The sequence below is a fragment of the Globicephala melas genome, chromosome 5 (genome assembly GCF_963455315.2).
Source record: "Globicephala melas chromosome 5, mGloMel1.2, whole genome shotgun sequence".
NCBI classification, from domain to species: Eukaryota; Metazoa; Chordata; class Mammalia; order Artiodactyla; family Delphinidae; genus Globicephala; species Globicephala melas.
This window is the reverse complement of record NC_083318.1, coordinates 129120942-129144740: the sequence shown is the minus strand read 5'-3', so window position 1 is coordinate 129144740 and position 23799 is coordinate 129120942. Positions and strand designations below refer to the sequence as shown.

Sequence of the window (23799 nt, the reverse complement as noted above, 5' to 3'; positions counted from 1 at the left end):
ATTTCAGGTCTCCTGGTTTACTTCACACCAATATATTATGTAGTGAAAAATCAAAAGGGGCATTTGCTTTTTAAGTAGTTCATGACACTCCATTAACATTCCTCCATGTGGAGAAGAAGTTATTTTTTAAGACAAGAAATCTTTGGATTTTATGTGCTATACTGTATGTGTTTTTTATTGCTGTTTTTGGGCAAGATTTATGTTTATAAATGCTTTCAATGTTTATTAGTAAATTGCATTGGGTTAGTAAATGAGCTAATATTTTAAAAAATAATAATAATTGTAAGGGTCTAGAAGAGTGTCTGGCATATAATAAGGATTTTATGTGTTTGCAAAATAAAATAAAAATTATAAAAGCTTAATTTCACTCTCCTAGTGGCTGTAAATGATTTTTTTTAAAAAGGATAGCAGTTTATATAAATGGCTTTTTTTTTTTTTTTTTTTTAGAGATCCTGCATTAGTCACTTTTATTTGTTTGATTTAGGGAAGCATTATGGCTTAGGCCAGTAATTCTCAACTGGGCGCAATTTTGCCCTCCCGGAGACATTTGGAAATGTCTGAAGACATTTATGTTTGTAACAACTGGGTGCAGGTGCTACTGGCATCTATAAGTAGAGGCAAAGGATGCTCATAAGCATCCTGCAATTCACTGGGCAGCCCTCTACAGCAAAAAAATTATATAATCCCAAATGTAAACAGTGCTGAGATTGAGAAACCCTTGGCTTAGAGCTTGAGCTCCAATTCACATTATGCTATCCACTAAATCCTGGAATCCTGGCAAGCACTTAAGGGTAAAGGTTTCAGTTTCTTCATCATAAATGGGTATAATAAAATAATAGGGATTGAAAGTTATTAATACATGAAACATTGCACATATCTTGGTGCATTGTAAAGTCACTAAATCTTAGCTATTATTATAAATAAAATCTGAGATAAAGTGACTTATCTGCTTTCTGGTCATTTTTTCTAAATCTAAAATTATACAATATATGCTCTCTTGAGTTTAGTATATTTAAGAATTCTTTCCCACCCGAGATCTTCTCACTGTCAGGCATCAGACAGACAACTAGCTCTTGAAAGCACTTACCACCACCTTATGGCATTTTTGGTTTTGTACATCCATTTTGTTGTATTTTGTCCAAGATTCAAGGCTTACTTAGAATTTTATAAGGACAAATAAAGCTTTCTCAAGGATCTAAATCCTACTATTGTCTTTTCCTTAGCTTAATTTTAAATCACTACATACAACTCCATTTTCCAATAGGCTCAGGGTTAAGTCAACTATGGACTTCATTAAAAGTAAATTAAAAACTAGTGTGATGGAGTTTTACCAAAAAAGAATGATTTTTATGTCTCCTTCAACAGTAGAATCCATAGATAGTAGCACAGCATTTGTCTGGAACACTATAGAACCCATCTTCTGAAAGTAGGAAAAGAGAAGTTCCTTTAAGGCATGTGCTTCAACGGGAAGGGGACTATGTCCAGAATAGTTCCTTTTAATTCTTTTCTAAAATGTGTCACAATGCTAATTTATCATTTATTTAAGAGAATTTATAAATATCATTAGAGAAAGAATATTAAAGAAATCTTTATGTCAGTTTCCAGGGCTAACTAGATAAAAAATAATAGTGAAGATCAAGGTTAGATTGAAGACACAATGGGGAAACTCAATATACACCATTAAAGGTGTTGAAAAAGTATTCCAGTTTGTATTTTAGAAGCAAATTTGGGGTAAAAAAGGATTTATAGGCCAAACTTTAGAAGCGATACAATCTATGTTATACTGGCATTAAGTGACAACCAATTTAATGCAATTATTCTGTACACTTATAGTAATGAAAATGGAAATAATTACATTTAAGACATTTACAGATTTTAATATTTGACTCAGTGAGCAATAATATTGTACATGCCTTTATTCAAAGCACTTTTCATATATGTAATAGTATTTTACATACTATTTTAAGTATTTTAAATAGTATTTTAAGTACATAGAGATGGCTTCTTGATATCACTGTATTAAGTTTCTGTTATTCTGCCTGTAGATTTATGTATTGATGTATTTTAATAATTAAATTAATATATTACTATAGACTTTCTTCTGTGATTTATTCTACTGCCTCAACTTCCGCCTTCTTCATTTATTTTCTACACTAATGAATTGACCTATTCAATTAATGTGCAGGTTACAAGGTCAAATGGGTGTCAGTCATTTCTTATGTCTATATTTTAAGTAATATGTTACTACTACTAGAGCACCAAAATTTATTCTTTTTATAAATTAGAGAAGATACTGATAATTCTCTTTGTATTTCTGAATCCAAAATGTTTGCATAAATGGAAGATAAAAGAGTTGAGTTACAGATATTTTAATGGGAGTATTTTCATAACCCTTGTTTTGGCCAAAGAAGTGTCTCTATATGTCATGTTGACACACGGGGAAAAGAGAGATTAAGAAGTGCTGCTCTACAATAACTCCCTTTTAATTCATTTTCTACAGTATTGACATAATATACTGAAAGAGCTTTTTTTCAGTTGCTTTGATAGCTAATGCTTTAGATATAATGTCATATTGCTTTGGTGGCTATGAAAGGTTTGTTATTTCCTCCAGGTATATTTTATAGTTACATATATGTCTTGCTTTTTATTAGGGAAGGATAACTAAAGGGGAGTTGAAGCCTCAAAAATATCCCTGAAAAGTTGACATTCCCCACTGCTTTCAACAATGAAAGCAAAATATACATGTCCAGTGCTTGGTAGTTTAAGATCCAGGTAGGGAGGGGAACCAAGATGGCGGAGTAGAAGGACGTGCTCTCACTCCCTCTTGCGAGAACACCAGAATCACAACTAGCTGCTGGACAATCATCGACAGGAAGACACTGGAACTCACCAAAAAATATACCCCACATCCAAAGACAAAGGAAAAGCCACAATGAGATGGTAGGAGGAGCACAATCACAGTAAGATCAAATCCCATAACCAGTGGGTGGGTGACTCACAGACTGGAGAACACTTATACCACAGAAGTCCACTCACTGGAGTGAAGGTTCTGAGCCCCTCAGGCTTCCCAACCTGGGGTTCTGGAAACGGGAGGAGGAATTCCTAGAGAATCACACTTTGAAGCCTAGTGGGAATTGATTGCAGGACTTTGACAGGACTGGGGGAAACAGAGACTCCACTCTTAGAGGGCACACAGAAAGTAGTGTGTGCATTGGGACCTAGGGGAAGGAGCAGTGACCCTAGGGGAGACTGAACCACACCTACCTGCTACTGTTGGAGGGTCTTCTGCAGAGGCGGGGGGGAGGGTGGCTGCGGCTCACCATGGGGACAAGGACACTGGCAGCAGAAGTTCTGGGAAGTACTCCTTGGCAGAGCCCTCCCAGAGTCATTAGCCCCAGCAAACAGCCCAGGTAGGCTCCAGTGTTGGGTTGCCTCAGGCCAAACAACCAACAGGGAGGGAACCCAGGCCCACCCATCATCAGACAAGCAGATTAAAGTTTTACTGAGCTCTGCCCACCAGAGCAACAGCCAGCTCTACCCACCGCCAGTCCCTCCCATTGGGAAACTTGCACAAGCCTCTTAGATAGCCTCATCCACCAGAGGGCAGACAGCAGAAGGAATAACTACAATCCTGCAGCCTGTGGAACAAAAACCACATTCACAGAAAGATAGACAAGATGAAAAGGCAGAGGGCTATGTACCAGATGAAGGAACAAAATAACCCCCCAGAAAACCAACTAAATGAGGTGGAGATAGGCAACCTTCCAGAAAAAGAACTCAGAATAATGATAGTGAAGATGATCCAGGACGTTGGAAAAAGAATGGAGGCAAAGATCGAGAAGATGCAAGAAATGTTTAACAAACACCTAGAAGAATTAAAGAACAACAAAACAGAGATGAACAATACAATAACTGAAATGGAAACTACACTAGAAGGAATCCATAGCAGAATAACTGAGGCAGAAAAACCGGTAAGTGACTTGGAAGACAGAATGGTGGAATTCACTGCTGCAGAACAGAATAAAAAGAATGAAAAGAAATGAAGACAGCCTAAGAGACCTCTGGGACAACATTAAACGCAACAACATTTGCATTATAGGGGTCCCAGAAGGAGAACAGAGAGAGAGAAAGGACCCGAGAAAATATTTGAAGAGATGATAGTCAAAAACTTCCCTAACATGGGAAAGGAAATAGCCACCCAAGTCCAGGAAGCGCAGACAGTCCCATACAGGATAAACTCAAGGAGAAACATGCCAAGACACATAGTAATCAAATTTGCAAAAATTAAAGACAAAGAAAAATTATTGAAAGCAGCAAGGGAAAAACAAAAAATAATATACAGGGGAACTCCCATAAGGTTAACAGCTGATTTCTCAGCAGAAACTCTACAACCCAGAAGGGAGTGGCAAGATATACTTAAAGTGATGAAAGGGAAGAACGTACAACCAAGATTAATGTACCCGGCAAGGATCTCATTCAGATTTCACAGATAAATCAAAAGCTTTACAGACAAGGAAAAGCTAAGAGAATTCAGCACCACCAAACCAGCTCTACAACAAATGCTAAAGGAACTTCTGTACGTGGGAAACACAAGACAAGAAAAGGACCTACAAAAACAAACACAAAACAATTAAGAAAATGGTCATAGGAACATACATATCGATAATTACCTTAAACGTGAATGGACTAAATGCTCCAACCATAAAACACAGGCTTGCTGAATGGATACAAAAACAAGACCCATATAAACACTGTCTACAAGAGACCCACTTCAGACCTAGGGACACATACAGACTGAAAGTGAGGGGATGGAAAAAGATATTCCATGCAAATGGAAATCAAAAGAAAGCTGGAGTAGCAATACTCATATCAGACAAAATACACTTGAAAATAAGGAATGTTACAAGAGACAATGAAGGACACTACATAATGATCAAGGGATCAAGCCAAGAAGAAGATATAACAATTATAAATATATATGCACCCAACATAGGAGCACCTCAATACATAAGGCAACTGCTAACAGCTATAAAAGAGGTAATTGACAGTAACACAGTAATAGTGGGGGACTTTTAACACCTCACTTACACCAATGGACAGATCATCCAGACAGAAAATTAATAAGGAAACACAAGCTTTAAATGACACAATAGACCACATAGATTTAATTGATATTCATAGGACATTCCATCCAAAAACAGATTACAATTTCTTCTCAAGTGCGCACAGAACATTCTCCAGGATAGATCACATCTTGGGTCACAAATCAAGCCTTAGTAAATTTAAGAAAATTGAAATCATATCAAGCATCTTTTCTTACCACAACACTATGAGACTAGAATTGAATTACAGGGAAAAAAGCATAAAAAAACACAAATACATGGAGGCTAAACAGTATGTTACTAAATAACCAAGAGATCACTGAAGAAATCAAAGAGGAAATCAAAAAATACCTGGAGACATATGACAATGAAAACACGACGATCCAAAACCTATGGGATGCAGCAAAAGCAGTTCTAAGAGGGAAGTTTATAGCTATACAATCCTACCTCAAGAAACAAGAAAAATCTCAAGAAAACAATCTAGCCTTACACCTAAAGGAACTAGAGAAAGAAGAACAAACAAAACCCAAAGTTAATAGAAGGAAATAAATCATAAAGACCAGAGCAGAAATAAATGAAATGGAAAGAAAACTATAGCAAAGATGAACAAATCTAAAGGCTTGTTCTTTGAGAAGATAAAACTGATAAACCATTAGCCAGACTCATCAAGAAAAAGAGGGAGCGGACTCAAATCAATAACATTAGAAATGAAAAAGAAGTTACAACAGACACCGAAAAAATACAGAGCATCCTAAGAGACTACTACAAGCAACTCTATGCAAATAAAATGGACAACCTGGAAGAAATGGACAAATTCTTAGAAAGGTATAACCTTCCGAGACTGAACCAGAAGAAACAGAAAATATGAACAGACCAACCACAAGTAATGAAACTGAAACTGTGATTAAAAATCTTCCCACAAACAAAAGTCCAGGACCAGATGGCTTCACAGGTGAATTCTATCAAACATTTAGAGAAGAGCTAACACCCATCCTTCTCAAACTCTTCCAAAAAATTGCAGAGGAAGGAGCACTCCCAAACTCATTCTATGAGCCCATCATCACCCTGATACCAAAACGAGACAAAGATACTACAAAAAAAAGAAAACTACAGGCCAATATCACTGATGAATATAGATGCAAAAATCCTCAACAAAATACTAGCAAACAGAATCCAACAACACATTAAAAGGATCATACACCATGTTCAAGTGGGATTTATCTCAGGGATGCAAGGATTCTTCAATATATGCAGATCAATCAATGTGATACACCACATTAACAAACTGAAGAAGAAAAACCATATGATCATATCAATAGATGCAGAAAAAGCTTTTGACGAAATTCAACACCCATTTATGATAAAAACTCTCCAGAAAGTGGGCATAGAGGGAAGCTACATCAACATAATAAAGGCCATATACGACAAACCCACAGCAAACATCATTCTCAATGGTGAAAAAGTGAAAGCATTTCCTCTAAGATCAGGAAAGAGACAAGGATGTCCACTCTCACCACTATTATTCAACGTAGTTTTGGAAGTCCTAGCCATGGTAATCAGAGAAGAAAAAGAAATAAAAGGAATACAAATTGGAAAAGAAGTAAAGTTGTCACTGTTTGCAGATGACATGATACTATACATAGAGAATCCTAAAAATGCCACCAGAAAACTACTAGAGCTAATCAATGAACTGGGTAAAGTTGCAGGATACAAAATTAATGCACAGAAATCTCTAGCATTTCTATATACTAATGATGAAAAATCTGAAAGAGTAATTATGGAAACACTCCCTGGACAATTGGAAATTGCTTCAAGTATTTCTTTTCCTTTAGGAACAATTCTAGTTTACCACTACAACAAAAAGAATAAAATACCTTGGAATAAACCTACCTAGGGAGACAAAAGACCTGTATGCAGAAAACTGTAAGACACTGATGAAAGAAATTAAAGATGATACCAACAGATGGAGAGATATACCATGTACTTGGATTGGAAGAATCAATATTGTGAAAGTGACTATACTACCCAAAGCAATCTACAGATTCAATGCAATCCCTATCAAATTACCAATGGCATATTTTATGGAACTAGACAAATCATCTTAAAATTTGTACGTAGACACAAAAGACTCCGACTAGCCAAAGCAGTCTTGAGGGAAAAACACGGACTTGAGGAATCAGACTCCCTGACTTCATACTATACTACAAAGCTATAGTCATCAAGACAATATGATACTGGCACAAAAACACAAACATAGATCAATGGAACAAGATAGCCCAGAGATAAACCCACGCACCTATGGTCAACTAATCTATGACAAAGGAGGCAAAGATATACATAGAAAAGACAGTCTCTTCAATTAGTGGTGCTGGGAAAGCTGGACAGCTACATGTAAAAGAATGAAATTAGAACACTCCCTAACACCATACACAATAATAAACTTAAAATGGATTTGAGACCTAAATGTAAGACTGGACACTATAAAACTCTTAGAGGAAAACATAGGAAGAACACTCTTTGACATAAATCACAGCAAGATCTTTTTTGATCCACCTCCTAGAGTAATGGAAATAAAAACAAAAATAAACAAATGAGACCTAATGAAACATCAAAGCTTTTGCACAGCAAAGGAAACCATAAACAAGACGAAAAGACAGCTCTCAGAATGGGAGAAAATATTTGCAAACGAATCAGTGGACAAGGATTAATCTCCAAATATATAAACAGATCATGCAGCTCAATGTTAAAGAAACAAACAACCCAATCCAAAAATGGGCAGAAGACCTAAATAGACATTTCTCCAAAGAAGACATACAGATGGCCAAGAAGCACATGAAAAGCTGCTCAACATCACTAATTATTAGAGAAATGCAAATCAAAACTACAATGAGGTATCACCTCACACCAGTTAGAATGGGCATCATCAGAAAATCTACAAACAATTGCTTGAGAGGATGTGGAGAAAATGAACCTTTTGCACTGTTGGTGGAAATGTAAATTGATACAGCCACTATGGACAGCAGTATGGAGATTCCTTTAAAAACTAAAAATAGAATTACCATATGATCTAGCAATCCCACTACTGGGCATATACCCAGAGAAAACCATAATTCAAAAAGACACATGCACCCCAATGTTCACTGCAGCACTATTTACAATAGCCAGGAGATGGAAGCAACCTACGTGTCCATCATCAGATGAATGGATAAAGAAGATGTGGCACATATATACAATGGAATATTACTCAGCCATAAAAAGAAACAAAATTGAGTTATTTGTAGTGAGGTGGATGGACCTAGAGTCTGTCATACAGAGTGAAGTAAGTCAGAAAGAGAATAACAAATATCATATATTAACGCATGTATGTGGAACCTAGAAAAATGGTACAGATGAACCAGTTTGCAGGGCAGAAGTTGAGACACAGATGTAGAGAACAAATGTATGGACACCAAAGTGGGAAAACTGCGGTGGGGTGGGGATGATGGTGTGCTGAATTGGGCAATTGGGATTGACATGTATACACTGATATGTATCAAACTGTTTTTTTATACTGCAGTGTTATTAGTCATCAAACAAACAAACAAAACTTCCTTTGGGTTATTTGTATGGAAATATGTTAATATAAATGTTTCAGACATTACATGAAATTCCTAAAAATCTTATATGTTCTGGTATAATGTTATAAGTCATAATTCTAGTTATTACTTTAAATGTATATCTCAGAAATAACTAAATTTCCTTGTCAATTACATTATTATGAACTTTCATCAAATCTTTAACTGTGGTCATTTTTAAGTCTTTTGTCATTTACAGACAGTCCTCGGTGTACTCTGATGCTTTTGCAAATATGTTCCTATAAAAGGGTTTCATCTTCAAGGAATTCGTGGAAAAGACTGAGAAGTACAGGTTTCTGGTAACTGACTCTACTGCTGAACTGAATGAATAAGCATTTTCAGAACTCTAATGGAAAACTGATGAACTCATAAAAGTGCTAACAAAAGATCAAGATAAAAAAAATTAATTACATGGGACTGAGTGAACTGATGAGGATGATTATAATTTTTGTGACTTTGTTTGAAAAACAAAAAAAATCCCACAAGTACTCAGAGGCAAAAAATGTACAAATCAATTTTCACTGCAAAGTAAAGGAGCTGTTACAGTGGAGGATTACTGGACTGAATGTCAATATTATAACATAGTATGAGTGTGTTTCGTGTTTGGTAATTGCAATCATTGTTGCTTTTGTTGTGATCATGCATTTACAATGCTTGGTGTCAGTCTATTTATCTCTTGTAAAAATAAAATACAGTGTGTGTGTGTGTGTGTGTGTGTGAGAAAAAAAAAAGATCCAGGTAGTATATCAATCCATATAGATCAAAGTAATCAACTCATCAATGAGATAAAAATGTCTAGAGAAAGAACATTTCATATTAGATAAGCTATATCAGTAAGGGTAAAAAACATGGTAGTAGATTCTTCTCTGGACTATATAAATATTAAGGAGCTACTGGTAAATGCCAGGTACTATTGGGAGGAGTGGATCCAGCGTTAAACAAGACAGGCAATGTCCCTGCCCTTATGAAACTTCTATTTTAGTTGGCTTGGGTGTGGAAGTAAGTATGGGTCAAAGTGTCTATTCTTGAACATAAAACATACAGTATTCTGCATTTTACGTTCTACTTACTTGATCTAGAGGCTCGTTAGTAAGAAACCATAAACCTTACTCAGGAGGCATGTTTCTTCTCAGTATGAATTACCCAAGAGTTACTACTTAGCTTCTCCTGATAATTCTGGCTCACTTTAACATAATTTCATATACATCTCTTATTTAAATTCAAATTATAATGTTATTTTCAGTAATCTTTATAATTTGTTAAAATACTATTTAATATTAGCCATTTTTCTAATGTAATACCATTTTTTTTCTACTAGCTATTGGAAATTGCTTCAAGTATTTCTTTTCCTTTAGGAACAATTCTAATTGTAAAACAATACTGTTTTTGGTTAAGTGGAGAACATTTGCAGAAAAATATATCTTAAAATCAAATAAAATAACCAATCATGTGCTAACTTTTAATCTATATAAGAAACTAGGAAGTTGTTGCCTGATAACATTTTTGGCAATTACCAGTACAGTTCACACACATGAAATAAAGTTCAGAAAAATATGAAATTCATTAAGCAGTGACTGAAACATTGCTCCCCTCCTCATTAATTCTATCATGTCACCCTGCCTTAATGAAAATTGGGCTATGCACATTGGCCTGATTACTGTATATATTCTTTGCATCAGCTATAAGACAATTTTTAAATATAATAAAACCCCTAAAATCAGGATAAATCTTACAATCAATGTTTTCAACTGTGTTGCATTTGCAGTGTTTTTACATTGCTCTGTGTGGATTTTATCATAGTTTCATATTGTCCTTTCTTTGATTGAGTTATATGCAGTATTAGCACTACATGTGGTGAGTTACCAATAAGAATATTTTCAAAAAGCTTTTACTATGATTTGGTATTATAGCAAATGTTATTTTGTATATGGAAAGCCATGGAAAGAAAGAAAGAGTATAACTTTGACATTAATGAAAAAAATTTGTACTTGCATTGCCTTCAATTCCATACTCTCTTCTAAATTAAAAACCAAATGCTTTATGAAATCAAAAGAAAGAATATACTCACATGTACATGAAGCTGTATCATTGAGACAAATGCAAAAATACTATCAAACCTAAGAAAGGGAAGTGAAGACAGAAGAAATTTGAATGAGAGGCTGGTGTGACTGATGAATGGGTCAATGGGGTAAGGAAGGAATGTGGTTTTTATTTGTTTGTTTTAGAAGATGTTGGGGGTAGGAGTTTATTAATTTATTTATTTTTGCTATGTTGGGTCTTCGTTTCTGTGCAAGGGCTTTCTCTAGTTGTGGCGAGCGAGGGCCACTCTTCATCGCGGTGCGTGGGCCTCTCACTATCAAGGCCTCTCTTATTGTGGAGCACAGGCTCCAGACGCGCAGGCTCAGCAGTTGTGGCGAACGGGCCTAGTTGCTCCGCGGCATGTGGGATCCTCCCAGACCAGGGCTCGAACCCGTGTCCCCTGCATTAGCAGGCAGATTCCCAACGACTGCGCCACCAGGGAAGCCCTGTTTTTAATTAGCATCATAAGTTTTGTTTGTTTTTTCCTTCATAGTGGTATGTAAAATAATAATGTGTTTTAAAATCGTTCATCCTGAATTCAATGAAATGCAGATTATATACCCCAGTGAAGAAATGAGAGGAAAAATAATTATAGGGAAGTAAAGAACTGATTTTATTATAATCTTCAGTTTTGACTGATTAATCACTAAATTTGCCATCCATTCATCTTCTACTAGGAACCCAAAGGATAGGTAATAAAATAATTCTGTTTGAGGGGCTTCCCTGGTGGCACAGTGGTTGAGAATCTGCCTGCCAATGCAGGGGACACGGGTGTGAACCCTGGTCTGGGAAGATCCCAGATGCCGTGGAGCAACTAGGCCTGTGAGGCACCACTACTGAGCCTGCGCGTCTCGAGCCTGCAAGCCACAACTACTGAGCCTGCGCATCTGGAGCCTGTGCCCCGCAACGAGAGGCCGCGACAGTGAAAGGCCCACACACCGCAGTGAAGAGTGGCTCCCGCTTGCCGCAACTAGAGAAAGCCCTTGCACAGAAACGAAGACCCAACACAGCCATAAATAAATAAATAAATAAATTTATAAAAAATAAAAACAATAACTGACAACTAAATTGTCTAAAAACTAACATAATTATATTAGTTTGTGGAAATTTAATTCCAGCTTTAAGAAAGATGTGGCTAGGTATATGCACTGAAAGTTCCCTCTGGGGAAGTGATGTCAAGAGCTTCAGAAGGAATTAACATCAATTAGCAGCATGATGAAAAACTTATTTCCCTCTGGACTACTGCAACCAAATACAAATTTTGTGTGTGTGTGTATATATATATATATGTATGCAAAAATATATTTTTATATTTTGAATCAAAGGGATCTTTCCTATATTTGTCTATATAGAATTAAGTACATATTTAAATGTAGACTTTTAGAACTGGAAGATAATTGAATAAATGTTAGAGTTTCTTCAAGATCTAATTTTTATCTTCTATTTTCCTCATCTCTTTCAATAGGCTCATAAATGAAGCCCAGAGAAATTAATTTCTTCATCAAAGTTCACACAGTTTGATAGCAGCACAGACAAGATTAGAGTCTTTGGCCCAAGGTTCAGTGTTCTTTCCATTATGCCAAATTATCCCCTAATAGGTACATAAGTAGGATAATGAGTGTAGTGGATGCTGTGGTGTGCTCCCAAGTTCTCTCCTCCCGCACCCCAATCACACACACATACACTCACACACACATTTTCACAACTAAAGCCTTCATTTTCCCAGTTGGTAAAAAAGTTGGCAGCTAATAGCATTCAAGTAAGTTCCTTTACAAAAAAAAAAAAAAAGCCTGTTCATTCATGGTTACACCCCTTTCCCAGATATTGCCAATGTCCAATAACTTGTTGATATAAGAGTATAAGGTTCCCAACCACTTGCCTAACTTGGGGACAATTCTGAGGAGTCATCCCAGCTTCCAATTTCCCTGTGTGATTATCTGAGATGGATAGTTTAATTGAATAGAGGTTAACTTCTCCCTCTGACAGACACTGCTTTCTTCATTACCCCATGGGTGTTGACTTGAGAATACACTCTAGTAAACTTTTGTTTATTGTCTCAAATATTTGTCTCAGAATCTGTTCTAGGGAACCAAACCATAAAAATAAATGTAAAATTACTCAAGTATTCTGGAGTAAATTACCGTGCTTTTTTAAGTTGAGATAGAAGTATTCAAAGTGGTTTTACTTCTAAAGGATGAAGCAAGCATCTATCAGAGAAACTTCTAGGTGTATTCACTTTATCTTGTTACTATACTTATTGTCGCTGTCATCAAGATAACTATTCTTCAGGTATAATATTAGGCATTTTATACACAGCAGTTCATTAAGTCTTAAATATAATCCTGTATGTAGATACAGGTATGAATGTAAATCTTCATTTCCCAGATGAGGAAATTGGAGATTTGGGAAGAGTAATTAACTTGCCATGGTCACTTAGCTAGAAATTGTCTGATTCTGGGTGATTCTCTCATTAGACCTCAAGCTGCCTAAAGGCAAGAGCTGGTTCTCTTATGAACAATACTATTTCCTATCACATAATATAGCACCTTGCTCTCAGTAGAGGTCAATAAATATTTATCAAATCAGCAAAGGAACCTTTATTTGTCTGACCCCAAATCCATGCCATTAGCCCCATGTGCTATGCAGTCACCCATGTACACTGTGAGCCCTAGACTTAATGATGAACATCACAAAGAACTAAAAAAAAAAGGAAAAGTCTAAGATGTTAAAAGCAAACTATGCTGAACAAACAGGAATGGGTGATTTAAATATGCATTTAAAAAAATAGATCATTTCATTTTGTTTCCTTTTATAGTAGATGCATATGTACCTTGTAGGATCAGATGTTATACCAGAGAACACTGAGTCTGCCTGTGGGATTGAGTCATTTGATCCCTTTCAATATGTCTTATTAAAACTATATTCAATTTAATGTAATATATCCCAGGAGGGTTAAAATGATCGCATAAAGAAAATGATGAACATTTCCCCAAATCTAATGTTAAAGTAATGGAAATGAAGTTTCCACTCAGCTCCTCAGCTTTCCTAGGCAGCATGTATATAAATAGAATAGAAAGGTTTATTATCAAGATGAATTTACCAATGGCTCTTCTGTTCTGAAACGAATTTTTTTCTCAGAGTATTTTATACCCATGTTTCTGACATTTGGATGTGATATCAGGCACAGTGTTTGAGGATCTTTCAATAACTGATTCAACAGTTAAGTAAGCATCTTATAGAAGTAAAGTCACAAAGATGAAAAGAAAAGAAAATCTCACATTTCTAAGTAGGTCCAAATACTTAGCCTATTTCTTTTACTCCCAAGAAAGTCCCTGAAACACCTTCTGTAAGTCATACAATGCTTCTTTCATACAAACAGGTAACCAGCCTTACTATCTCTACTGCAAATCAAGGGAAGAGTTAAAATGGCAAATTAGAAGGAATGGAGAGGGTCTGATATATGTAAGCACAAATTAAAAACTAGAATGGCAGCTTACTACAGACATTAAGACAATTTAAAGAAAGAAAACACATGGTTAGCAAAATATCTCAATCTGAAGTCACTGAGTATAAAGACACCCTAAAGATATCCCCTAATAGAACTTAGTTTTACAGAAAATTGGGGATATTCATCTCAGTAATGATAATCTTGAAGCCTCAGTTTAAGTTACAGTATGGTTCTGCATGTACTTTATTTTAGGAAAATGTGATACATTTTAGAAATATTCCCATGGGAATACTGGGAGGCAGAATGAATCAGTAGTTAATCAAGCAGACTGTCTATCTTACACTATCTGTAGAGCACAAACTCACTGTGTTCTTTTCTAGCCTGTGTAATGGGACTGATAGAAGCTACCTCAAGAGACTCTTGTGAGGGATAAATAAGGGCATTAGAAAAATGCTTGGCATATAATACACACTCAATAAATATATTATCTCAAGCAGATAAGCTATTTTTCATCAAATATTTATCAAATGCTTAATATGTACCAGAGAATTGGGTCAGGAGGTTTAGATTGGAGATAGGAGAAGTAGACGACTTAAGGTTGCCTATTTGCAGTACATCAGCAAGGACTTGATTTAAAGGTATGTGAGGAAAAAGAGAAAGCAAAGGTGATTTAGAGATGTTGGCCTGATAGTGGTACCATTAGTGAGAAGGAGGGTATTTGGGGAAGAACAGGTTGCAGACTCAAAATCAAGTTTACTTTTTTGGTTTTGTTTTATGTCAGATTAGGAATGTTAATTAGTCAAAGTGATGATGCCGGGTAAGTAAATTAGGGCTCAAAGTAGAGACCAGGTTTGGAGAAATGGTTTTCTAGGGAACAAACAATGTAAAGTTGGGTATTTAAAAACTATGCCATTTAGATGTCAGGTACACAGAAATTTTCATTGGCCCTTCAGCACATTTTGTACTAGCCTACTGCCATGTGCTCTATTCTCCTCTCTCTTACCTCTTTCTCTTCCCTTTTTTCCTCCTTCTTTGTAACAACAATAAATCCTTCATTTTTTGCCACCAGAGCAATAAGCCAACTAGTTAGTTTCTATCTCAATGTATTTTTCTAAACCAAGACAGTGCTCTCTTCAAGAGGAATTCTGGTGCCAGTTTGTAATCTTTGCTTCCTCCACAACATGATTCAATAAGCTATGTCTTGCTCCTGTAATTAGAGTATAAACTTCTTGTGAGAAAGCAGATGGGCCTACAGTCATGGACCTGATTTTGATTAATAAAGTGCATCCAAAAGTCTAAATGCTGAAATTTCTTTTAAGTGCCCTGTTCTCTGTAGGTCATTGGAGTGACTTCTTTTTTACTTCCTTAAATTTCTAGGTCACCACTTGGCTGATACAAGTCATGATATTGATCATTCTAAAACTCTCTGAGCATACACTCAAGTAAATATAGCATATTAAATCCAACAAAAATGTATAGATTCATACATAGATGTTCATTACTTATTAAAATAACATGTATTCTCAGAGAAAATTATAGAATTCAAACTTAGGAAATTAGATAAACACATTTCAAAATGCCTTTTAATTCAACTCTGAAAAGAAATGAGCTATCAAGCCATGAAAAGACATCAAGAAACCTGAAATGCATATTACTAAGTGAAAGAGGCCAACCTGAAAATACTACATACTGTATGAGTCCAACTCTGTGACACTCTGAAAAGGCAAAACTATGGAGATAGTAGTTGCCAGTGGTGGGGACAGGAGGGGAGAGATGAGTAGGCAGAGCACAGGGGATTTTTAGGGTAGGGAAAATACTCTGTATGACAATATAATAATGGATAAATGTCATTATTAAGTGTGTCCAAACCCATAGAATATAGAACTCCAACAGTGAACCCTGAGGTAAGCTGTGGACTTTGGGTAATTATGATGTGTCAGCATAGGTTCATCCTGGGTAAAAAGTAACACCATTCTGTTGAGTAATGTTGATAATGAGGGAGGTTATGAATGTGTGGAGGCAGGTCTATGAGAAATTTCTGTACCTTCCTCTCAATTTTGTTGCCAACTTAAAACTGCTCTTTAAAAAAGTATTTTAATAAATGCCTTTTAGAGTTAGTTATTCATTTAACCACTCTTTACAGTAGAATTGCACTGGTAAATATAATCTCATGGAAAAGAGAAAATAATTCTATTGATATTTTTTAAGGCTTGTTGAAAACTTATGGTTTTGGACACAAATGCGAAAGCAACACCCTGGTGTGTGTGCTATGGACGTATTTTTTAAAGACATCTTTTCTTTTCCATGTCTTTACCTCAGGCTACATATCGAAATCGAATTGTGAACCAAAGTCTCAGCACAAGGGACAGAAAAGCAATGCATACTCCCACCGAGGACCGTTTTAGATACTCAGCAGCGGACCAGACAAGCCCCTACAAAAGCAAGAACTGTCAGCTCTCCAGTCTATGTTTAAGCAATTTTTTGAAGGACAAGGAACTAGTGGAAGTTATCAAACACTCCAGAGGAACTTACGAAACCCTCACGTCAGAGGTCACCCAGAATTTACGGGCCACTGTAGGGCAGAACTCTCTGAAACCAATAGCTAAGACCGAAGGGCTCTCCACGTTCTCAGAGAAACCAAAGGACCAAGCTGCTGTGGCCCGACAGCATTCAACCTTTACAGGCAGGTTTGGACAACCGCCAAGAGGGCCAATCTCTTTACACATGTACAGCAGAAAGAATGTTTTCCTCCATCACAATTTACACACAACTGAGCTGCAGGCTCTAGGCCAGCAGGATGGGTAATTAAATCACCCCATTCCTGTCTCTGGGTAGGATAAGACGGTTAGTGTTTCTCGTGCATAGCTCATGTTTAAATTTTCATGTATTTTTTATTACTTTTTATTTTTAGTTATAAACAAAGAACTTTACTTTTTTGTTTTAGAATGAGGGTTCAAGCATGTTAATTGAATTAGGTTTAATAGCTTTGGAGACTTTATTATATATATGTATAATAAATGAGACCATCTTGCTGGTTTATATACAGGCCATAATTTATTTATCTTTTATTTTTATCAGTCACTGATATGCATTGAAGTTTCAGAAGATAATATCAAATAGCACTCTGTTCACTTAATGGTGTTACTGTGAAAATAGATGTGCAGAATAGATAAAGCGATTGTAAGGAATTTTAAATTACATAGTTAATAGAGAGAGAAAAGAGGGATTTTAAAGTCTTGTATTTGGTGGTGTATTTATTTGAAGAATGAAGCTTGCTTGCATATAACCTAGAGATGCCTTTGTCTCTCTGTTACATACAATCAAGCTTATCTTGCCATACGATTAAGGGGGAAAGTGGTATTTCTTTTATCCTCTAAGTGTTTAGTTCACACTAGTTCACAAAGGATTTCAGACTGAGTAATTGCTAGCCAAATAGAGAATGACAGCTCTGATCTTCGAAACAATTTGCCTTTAGTTTTTGCTATTGATGTCGAAGTATTATGACATAACACAGTGAGGTGGTAATGTTGCCTGAATTTTGTCAAATGATGTGTAAAACATGACATGCTACACTCTGAGTCACTGTCATGGTTATATCACCATATTTTTTAAAAATTTGAGGAATAGAACATTCTAAGAAAATTATTTTACTTCACTTTCCTTATATTTTTTAATTTTTCACTTCTTTTTTTAATGTATGTCCAATTTTGCTTTATATACATTATTAACCCACATCAATTACTCTACATTATGAATTGAGGAAGAGAAAGTCAGTTTCTTGGTAGCCCAGTTTACACTATTTTGACTATTCAGTCATCTAGATTTAGAGGAAAAGGTAAAATATATGTAAACTTCGGCAGTTTGATCTTAGAAATAAATCTCTAACAGGAATACTTCACTCGTTTGATGGCAAATATTTCTCTTTAACAAACAAGGCCTAATATGTCTTATACATAAGTGCACGTGAGATAAATAATTCCTTTATGTTTAATTTATCATAGAGCTGTATGCAGCTATAGAAATAAATAATTTTAAAATGACCAGTAGGAATCAGGGCTGCAGCTTTCTTATACGAAGATAAAAGCTAATAACTGAATCCATATTAGGCACAGTCCATGCAAATTGAAATTGTCATACCTACTGCATGATCTGTTTCCCTTGTGCTCTCTGACAGAATCCATGAAATGAATAAAGGGAAACTGAGATAGCAGTTTTAGCATGGCACCTGACTAACTTGCTTAAATTAAAGCTATGTGTGAAATGCATCTCCTAAAGCAAAAGTGCATTTGAGCTCTATGCTTTGGGAAAAAGCCGTTAGATATCCCCCCACTAGCTTTAACTATTAAACTTTAACCACTTTTCAAACTTCGATTAGAATTGATAAGAGTAAAGAGTTTAGTGGATATGCTGGATTTGTAATTTTGGTTTTCCAAAGGAAAACACATGTGCATCAAGACAAATGTTTGCCAAATGTTTTCTTTTTTGTGTGTGTTTGTAATTCTGCCAAAAGAGAATAATGCACACTGCAATTTGCTTCGCTTAATGAGACTGCTATCTAAAATTCCCACTATACTTTAGAAGTTATAATATTCATGCAGACAGACATTTTGGGCTGGATGGTATTTAAGAAATGATAGAAAAATTAAGATTATTAATTGTGGTATTCAGCTTCATTTGTCCTAAAAGTTGGTGTGTGTTACTAGAGTATTTGAAGTCTGTAAATAAATCAGAACGGTCAAATAATCAAGGATTTTTTCCCAGGATATGGAAGAACTATGTATCACAAATAATGTTTTTGATTTGGACTTTTGGAGCTTATAGTTTTGCTTTCCTGGAAGATAGACTTTTGAATTATACTTTGTAAAAAATAATCTATTTAAGAAAATCTGTCATTTAATAGACATTTTAAGAGATGTTTTAAATGCTAGTATTTTCTTGAAAAATCTTTTTTAAAGCTGAAACATTCAAAAAGAAAACCTGGGTTAAACAGTTCAATTTTAAAAGGAGGGCTATTTTTTGGAAATATCATCTTAAAGCTGTTTTGTATCAGTATTTTCAGCATTGTTATAATATTATTTGTAATACTAAGTGTAACTCAGGCCTGGAGAAGGTGTAAGCCCACTATGCTAATATACATCAATAACTGTAAAACAGGGGTTCTTTGTAAGTTCCTCTTGTGTATATAGAGTACTTATGTGGGCATTCTTTCAGCAAATTGATTTCTTTGTACTAAAATCTCTAGTTTTCTAAGACAGTTCCATGTATAAAAATGATTTATACATTTCTCCAAGGCGGTACATATCCAAAGACATGACACCAGGGGGAAAAAGTGCTTGTTTTTCTGATGGAAGCAGTTGTCTTTTCTTTCCCTTCCTGTTTCTTCTGTGCATGTGTATGTGTAGCTAAGCCTAAGTAACTCTGTAAAATTTCTGCTGCAAATCTTCTTTTCTGAATTTAGAACGTGTTTTAAAGGACACTTAAGAAGAGATATTCCTTAAGGAAAAGCTGTTTCCACCTGAAATAAACTGTTCTCATTTTTGTAATTATTGGAAGATGCAACTGTATTTCTATGAAGTCATTGATTTTTTTTCAAATAACTTTATATGCTAACAGAGTCACAGCAAAATTACTCTCTCTCCAAACTCTTTTTTTCTTCTTTGGAGCACCATAGTCTTTGTGCAAATGACACCATGAAACTGTAGCTGCAGTGCTAAAGGTGTGAATCTACCAATATCAATATGCTCAGGGTAAGGACCTAGGGCCACATATCATTCAAGTTGTTTTTATTATTTATTGATTGAGATATAAATAAAATAGCCAGCCACTAGTCAACAATAAACATTTGTAGACATGCCCACACTTACTTAAAATGTTTACCAAGATCTTCTTAAGCAATCTGGGTTTATGACCTGCGTTTTACACCTTGTATTTCCCAAGATTTCAACCTAGCCTATTGTCATTAATTTTCTGAGTGTTACTGAATTCAAAGAAATTTTCACATTTTATTTTATTACCTTGTGTGTGTTTAACAGAGATAACACTTCCCCTAAAAAGAGTTAATATTTTCTTTTTATTATCATGTATTTAAGGATAAGGTAAATGATCAAGATAAATGATCATATTCCACTCGTCCTCCCAAGACCTTTCTTAGTAACTTAGTTGCTGATGAATAGCAGAAGCAGTTTATTGAATGGTGACATTCATTATCACCTTTCTCATTATTAAGAAGTAGTAAGTAACCCACTGTAGTGGGTAACTTGGAATACTGGCTATGGTCTTATAGTCTAAATTTTGTTCTACTTTTCCACTTTTAGAACTTTATATTCCAAATACCTGTAGAAGTAGGAAGTGCTTCAAAACAGCACTGACAACTCCATTAAATCACCTGTAGATCAACGTGGAAAAAGAAAGGGGGATGCCTGTAGAGATGCTGTCTGTGATTGCCGTTCTTATCCCTGAATCACATTCCCCACAGCTGGAGGCTTTTCCCTGGTGATGTATCCATTTAAATATAGTACTGATTCATTTATTCTAAGGATTTTGATTGCATTTTGGAACTTGACTCTATTTAGGCTTTATTATCAAATCCTTTTATATATTTTCTTTTTTTACCCCAAGAAATAATTCACTCACACATAATATTTCTTTGGTAATTTACTCCTCCTGGAATTTAAACTCTTTTTTTCTTGTTCTTTTTCCATGTGCTAATTTTGTCATGCCAACACTAGGCTATATCTATACACATGGCAGGGATGATAGAAAATATCAACTAGTTACGTTCTTACAAAAAGTTGAATTGAGAAAATATAAACTAGTTGGGTTCTTACAAAAAGTTGAATTGCACTGTGGTATAAGAGCAAACAGCCAACTATCAACCAACTAAACAAAGCCCTCTTCTCTAACAATATACATTAGCATTGCCAAATTTTTATTTTTCAAATCTCAATCTGTGCCAAGTTCTTTCACCAATAGAATCACAAACATATCCACCAACTATTTATTGACAATAAATTTGATCTTGCTCAGAACCCACCTGCTCAGTACCAAGTAGTGTAGCCCAAAAATATGTCAGAGATCTCATTTTCCAGGTGTGTTATCTATGGAAAAGGATGAAGGCAGTTCACCCTATTTCAGACCTGAAATTTTTCCCATAGAAATTAAGACAATGAAAATTCTTACTAATACAAAGTGGGTTTCATCTACCTAACTAATCTTGAAGTGGGATATCATGGTTCCTTTTAGAGAACTTTCAATCTAGCCCCATTAACTTCACCACTTTAACAAACATACTTTTCCTCTTGAACATAAAATTCAAGAAAAAGAATTTTCTACATCTTAACATCCTTTCCAGACGTTACCTCATTGCTTTGTTAAGCTCAGGTTGCTGTTACAAAATACCATAGAGTGGGTGGCTTAAACAATAGACAGTTATTTTCTACAGCTCTATAAGCTGCAAGTCTAAGATAAAGGTGCCAGCTGATTCAGTTCCTGGTTTAGATAGCTTCGTTCTTCTGTTTTCTCACATGGCAGAGAATAAACAAGCTGTGGTCTTATAAGGTTGCTAATCCCATCATGGGGTCCCTCCCTCATCTAAACCTAATTACTTTCCAAAATCCCCACTTCCATGTTCCATCACATTGGGGTTAGGGCTTCAACATATGTTTGGGGGGAACACAAATGTCCAGTCCATAGCATTCATTTTCATCCTAGTAAGTCTGCTATTGTTTTACTCAGTTCACAGATGAGATCAGAAACGTTAGGTAATTTGCCAGGGACACACAGCATGTATGTTTAACTAAACTGGATTTCATATCCCTTGATCTTTCCATTTATACTATGCTTATCTCCAGAGTTAGGCTTCCTCCCAAGGAGGCAGAGTGATTCAAGCAAATATGTGCTGTCTCAATTTGCTATACTCCTCTTAAAATTCTATTGCTGTTGCTAGGAAAGAAAATCTGAGCAATGATCTATTTTAGCAAACCAGAAAACTACTCATTCCAAAGCTTTTCTTAGAACAATTATTGATGTTTAGATCAATAAATATAGAATCCTGAGAGGAAAGCACTTACTATATATTTCAGGGTTACTTCTAGAAAATCTGACACCCTAATTTTCTTTCCTTGAAGGCAATGGGAAAAATAGAAATAATTGCATGCTGTATTTTTTAAAGTAGAGAGCCAATAAAGTGTCTAGCATAAGGAAAACATACAGTAAGTGAAAAATAACCTAGTTATCAGATTATCTTACTATTTCTTTCCTTCATTTTCTGAGGATATTGATATAAACATCATTGAATTTGATGTGTTTGTGTTGCCTTATATACATTTTTTTAAAAGATAATTACAAAATTGATATTTGTGTCTAGGGACAAAAATTACAACTGACTTAAAGTTCCTTAAATATTTGGAAGGAACTGAAATTAAATGGGAAATAGAAATTTATTTGCTCTAAATTTTTAAATACATTTTATTTTGTAGTTAATCATATATACCTAACTAATGTCTAAATAAGATATAATCCCCCCATGAATTGTCTCTTCCAAAGTCTTGTTTTCAGGAATGCAAGGGAACTGGAATATTAACTTACCTAGATCCTATTAAGGGGAAAAGAACTATTCAACATATTCTAATATATTTGGATCTGAGATTATTAACATTTGTAATATTTTCTATTCTCTAAAACTAATGATTTAGTGAGACAGATAATAAATAGCAAATTACTCTAGAAATTACAATTTTTAGTAATATTGAATGCCATAGTATAATTTCTTTCAAGGCTTTTAATTTCCCAAAGAACAGTGATTTTATTTAATGGAAATTTCACCATTTGACTAGTATTCTGAGAAAAGATTGATACACTTAAGCATGACGATTAGAAAAATATGCATAATCCCTCTGCAAAATAAATTTTAAAACAACAAATACGTTGTGTGCTACTTGACTGCTTTTATTATGACATTAATTTGTTCTGAACCTGTCTTAGTGATAGATTGGTTTACACATGTATTCACACTGAGCATAAAGCAGTGTGATTTATTTCTAGGTTCTTGAAGTCGTGCTCATTGGGAAGAGGCAAATCAGCCACTTACTCCATCAGCTAGTTGACTTCTATTTCCACATCCTTTGCCACCATGCTTTTTTCTTCATTCCGATATACGGTAATAAAGTACAATATCACAGAGACCACTGGGGGAATATGATGCTATCATTTCATTTTAATCCATGTGTGGACTCTCTTATTCTGAACTATATTTCTTTATCTTCATTTCTTACAACTGGGCAGAATTCAAAATATATCTTAGATTGTTTTGACTTTATAATTCATAAAACTTTATGTTTTGTAACAATACAAAAAATACGAAATTATCCTAAATTCTCTCTCTCTCTCTCACACACACACACACAGTTTTCTAAAGTGGCTGAAAGATGGACGATTCAGAAGAGCTACTCAAGAATTTGAAGCAGTGCATGAATATGTATCCATTTGGCATCCTTAACAGCCAGTAGGGAAGAACGTACACTTAAAATGCTGCTGCAATGCCTTAAAAGCATACCTT

The 23799-nt window shown here is 35.2% G+C and overlaps 1 protein-coding gene across 6 annotated transcripts in view; it reads left to right on the top strand.

Moving 5' to 3' along the window:
- CCSER1 (coiled-coil serine rich protein 1) overlaps nt 1–23254 on the top strand; it is a 1273261-nt gene extending 1250007 nt beyond the window's left edge. For 3 of the 6 annotated variants that reach the window (XM_060299793.1, XM_060299791.1, XM_060299790.1), the window contains one exon: nt 16563–16796. In XM_060299793.1, the coding sequence (XP_060155776.1) occupies nt 16563–16648 (86 nt within the window). In that variant the 3' untranslated portion in view covers nt 16649–16796. Of the gene's footprint in view, nt 1–16562 lie in introns of all 6 variants that reach the window. The other 3 variants (XM_030865665.2, XM_030865664.2, XR_009564123.1) reach the window with 2 other exon arrangements.
- Nucleotides 23255–23799: the final 545 nt, after the last annotated feature.